The following is a 3,895-nucleotide window of genomic DNA, read 5'->3' as shown; positions in this document are numbered from 1 at the left end:
ATATCAAGATTTTTAAATAGAATGAAACGCTGACTTTGCACACGGTGAACGTACTCACCTCACTCGTTACCGGCCCTTGTTCCAATAAAGCTTTATTTATTTTTTTTTCCTTTTTTTTTTTTTTGTGAGGAAGATCAGCCCTGAGCTAACATCCAATGCCAATCTTCTCTTTTTGCTGAGGAAGACTGGCCCTGAGCTAACATCCGTGCCCATCTTCCTCCACTTTATGTGGGATGCTGCCACAGCATGGCCTGACAATTGGTGCGTTGGTGCACACCCGGGAACCGAACCTGGGCCGCCAGCAGCGGAGCGCAGGCGCTTAACCATGGGGGCGGCCCCCAATAAAGCTTTATTTACAACATCAGGCAGCCGGTCAGCAGGCTGTAGTTTGACAATTTGATTTTTTTTAATGTTAAAGTAGTATGTGTAAGTGTTGAAAATTTTATCTTCATTACTGAAATTTTTGGCACTCCTTAAATTTTGCCTCATTTACTCCACCTTAGTCCTAGACTGAATGTTATGTATAAAGACCATAAAACAGTGTAAGTTTTACGAAACAAGCGCCCAGTATATGTTAGTTTATCACTGTAATCTTTCCTTCAAAACTTGTGCGAAACGCCGGCTCAGATCCACGTTTGTGGCCTACTGTCCCTTTAACTCTTTGCCCCGTTGTGTCCCGTGAACCCTTGCGCCCTCCGGCCCCCACAGTATCCCACCGTGCCTTGCGCCTTCCGGCTGCGACTGCTCGCCACCCCGCCTCTTCCGGCGCGTGCGCGACCATGGCGCAGGGGCAGCGCAAGTTCCAGGCGCAGAAGCCGGCGAAGAGCAAGGCTGCGGCGGCGGCCTCCGAGCGGAACCGGGGCCCGAGGAAGGGCGGTGAGGAGAGGTCCGGGGGCTGGGGAGCGAGGTGGGCCCGGGGCTTCCCGGCCTCACGGAAGCGCGTCTCTTTGCAGGTCGTGTTATTGCTCCTAAGAAGGCGCGCATCGTGCAGCAGCGGAAGCTCAAGAAGGTGAGTCAGGGCGAGGGAGGGCCGAGGAGGGGGCCCGGGGTTGGCCGGGGGCGGGGGGGGGGGCCCGGACCCGGCGGGGGCCGAGGAGGGGGCCAGTGAAGGGCCGGGGACGGAGCCTGGAGCCGGCGGGGGGCTGGGGGCGAGGGGCGGGGGCGAGGAGGGGGCCGGGGGTGGAGGAGGCGGAGGGGGCCCGGAGCCGGCGGGGGGCTGGGGGCGAGGGGCGGGGGCAAGGAGGGGGCCTGGGGCCGGCGGGGGGAGGGGTTAGAGCCCAGAGAACTCCCAGCTGTGAGCGTCAGTTTGCTCCCCTGTGCATTGGGTGCAGGATGGTCGCCTGTCGTTTAACGGGCGTGTGGAAGCGAGGCCTGGTGCGCAGAAAGTATTCAGCGCGCGTTGGCTGTTTTGGCTATTACTGTCCTCTTTAACAGAACTCGTGTGGGGGGCGGCAAGGGAAAGGAGGTGAAAACCCCAGCTTTGCAAAAAGGCAGCGCCGGGTGCAAATCGCGGCGCCATGGAGGGCTGGCATTTCTTCACCCTGGACCTCTCCTCTGTGCGGTGGTCACAGTGCTAGCACTTTGTCCCCAGACGGGTAAGGGCTCAGTGCCGTGGGACGCCTGTAAAGCGCTGAGAACAGCACAGGGCACAAATAAACGTTAGCGGCCCTGGCTACTGTCGTCGTTTTTGTGGTCGTCTTTAAGTGCAGTTTCCTGTGTGTAGGTGAGTACAGTTGAGTTTACAAAGAAGTTACAGAGACTAACAACTGGTTTTGGTGGGCTCGGATCTGACCCTGAATCCCACTCCATGTGCCAACTAGCCCTGTAATCCTGAGCAAATTGTTGAGTGTGCCCGGAGCCTCGGTTTTCTCAGACCTGGGCGCCAGCGGCCTGCTTCCTCCATCTGGCGGCGGGAGGGGGAGAGTGTCTGTGGCGTCTCAGACTCAGCATGTCTGAAACCAAGCGCCTGATCCTCCCCTCCTGCCGCCCCCACCCCAGGATCCTGCCACAGACTCCATTCAGGCAGACTGTTCTCCCACATGCTCCGGGGCGTTCTTGATTCTGCCGTTTCTCTCACATCCTGGTCTGGTCCCATCCTCTTTGCCCTTAACATCAGTCAGAATCCATCCGCCCACCAGGAACAGTGCCTTCGTGTCCTCCCTGTGGGTGCCTGTGAGCCCAAGGCAGGTCCTGTCTCTCTTCTGCTCAGAACGGTCTGTGGCTCCCAGCGCTCTCAGGAAAAGCCCCCGTCCCTCCTCCGGCCGCAGGGCCCTGCAGGATCTGAGCTTGTCACCTCCTCTTCTTCCCCTGCTCAGTCCCTCCAGCCCCCCTGGCCCATCAGCTGCTCCCTGTCCCACTCAGAACTTTTGCCCTGGCTGTTTTCTTGGCCAGATTCTTCTCCCAGAATGCCCTGAGGCTCCCTTCTGCAGAGTTGTCTGACTGCGGGCCTGGCTTCTGAGCGCCCCGGGGCCCAGCTCTGCCTGGTTAGCTTGTTTACTTTCCCCATGGCAGCTGTTATTGTTTGTCGTCACTTAACAGTTGAACAGAGCGCGTCATGGACGTGGGTGCTGTCCCCACAGGGACTGTGGGCTCCGTGAGGGCAGAGACGTCTCTGCGCCCAGCGTGTGGTGGTGGTCCTGGTGCTCGTGGTCACTGGCAGTCATAGGCAGGAGAGGGGGCTGTTTGGGGGCTGATTAAGCTAGTAGTTTTGGACCCAACGCGCTTGGGTTCGGAGCCCCAGTTCTGCATCTGCCAAGCGGAGATGACATGGGACAGGAGGGGCTGCCGCCCAGAGGCTGAGACCAGGGGCTCTGGGCACGCGGGGGTCCAGTCTCCCGTCACTCACGGGGTTTGGGGACGCTAGGCAAGTGCCTCCTTCCTGCCGAGCGTCAGTTTTCCCCTCTGTAAGATGGGGATGAGCAGAGGCTTAGAAGGTAAGGTCTAGAGGTGGGCAGGGGTTTTTTGGGTGTAAGATTTCAGACTGCAGAGCAGAAGCAGAACTTGAACCCCAGCCGCCAGGCTCAGGTGCTGTGTCGAGGGGAACTGCAGGTGCAGCCCCCGCGGCTCACGGCAGAGAGAGGGCGGCAGGGCCCTCCGCCTCGGGGCGCGGTCTGATTGCCCCCTGGTTGCCCCGCAGGACCTGGAGGTCGGGATCCGGAAGAAGATCGAGCACGACGTGGTGATGAAAGCCAGCAGCAGCCTGCCCAAGAAGCTGGCACTGCTGAAGGCGCCCGCCGGGAAGAAGGAGGCAGCCTCCGCCACCAGGACGCCTGCCTGAGGGCTCCAGCCCTGCGGGGCCGTCACCACAGCCCCCACGGCCCCGCTCAGACTGTGCAGGGGCCCCCGGGCCGCACTGAGGGGAGGAGTTGCCACGCTCCCAGAGCTTCCGGTTGTGCCTAGAGCTTCAGGTGGGGGCGCCTGGCCCGGTAGCAGACAATCGGATCAGCAGGTCCCTAGCGCTGGACGGCTTCTGGAGTGCCGGGGACTCAGCGGAGCCAGGAGGAGACGCTCAGCAGCTCCCTGGGTCCCCTCCCCTCCCTGGGTCCTGTCTCCACAGGTTTAAGCCTGAGCAATAAACCTGACTTTGTGGTTCCTCCTGTGTCGCGGGGTCCTGTGAGTGGGCCAGTGCTGGCTCAGCTCAGCGCTCTCCCTCCCAGCCTGGCTGACTCACACCAGCCTCCCTGCGCACCTGCACGCCCTCCACAGACACGCCCAGGTCACCCGCTCTGCCAGGCGTCCTAGGGAGCCGCTGCCCCTTCTGTGGGACGTGTGCCGACACTGCCTCGTAGGGTCCCGGTGCTGATTAAACCAGGATGCACTGAGGAACTGCTCGGTGACACCTCGATTTTTAAGAAAGTCATGACAGCTAGTGGTTGTGTAGCACTGTGATGCCCGG

General features: G+C 60.5%; 1 protein-coding gene across 1 annotated transcript; it reads left to right on the top strand.

The window, feature by feature from the left end:
* Nucleotides 1-761: 761 nt before the first annotated feature.
* C30H19orf53 (chromosome 30 C19orf53 homolog) lies at nt 762-3,598 on the top strand. Its single transcript, XM_058525562.1, has 3 exons — nt 762-876; nt 954-1,009; nt 3,137-3,598. Exons 1-3 carry the CDS (start codon nt 780-782, stop codon nt 3,275-3,277), a joined length of 294 nt encoding a protein of 97 aa, XP_058381545.1. The 5' UTR covers nt 762-779; the 3' UTR covers nt 3,278-3,598.
* Nucleotides 3,599-3,895: the final 297 nt, after the last annotated feature.

The sequence above is a fragment of the Diceros bicornis genome, chromosome 30 (genome assembly GCF_020826845.1).
Source record: "Diceros bicornis minor isolate mBicDic1 chromosome 30, mDicBic1.mat.cur, whole genome shotgun sequence".
Taxonomy (NCBI): domain Eukaryota; kingdom Metazoa; phylum Chordata; class Mammalia; order Perissodactyla; family Rhinocerotidae; genus Diceros; species Diceros bicornis.
The sequence above is the reverse complement of the archived record's forward strand: the minus strand, read 5'-3'. Positions and strand labels throughout refer to the sequence as shown.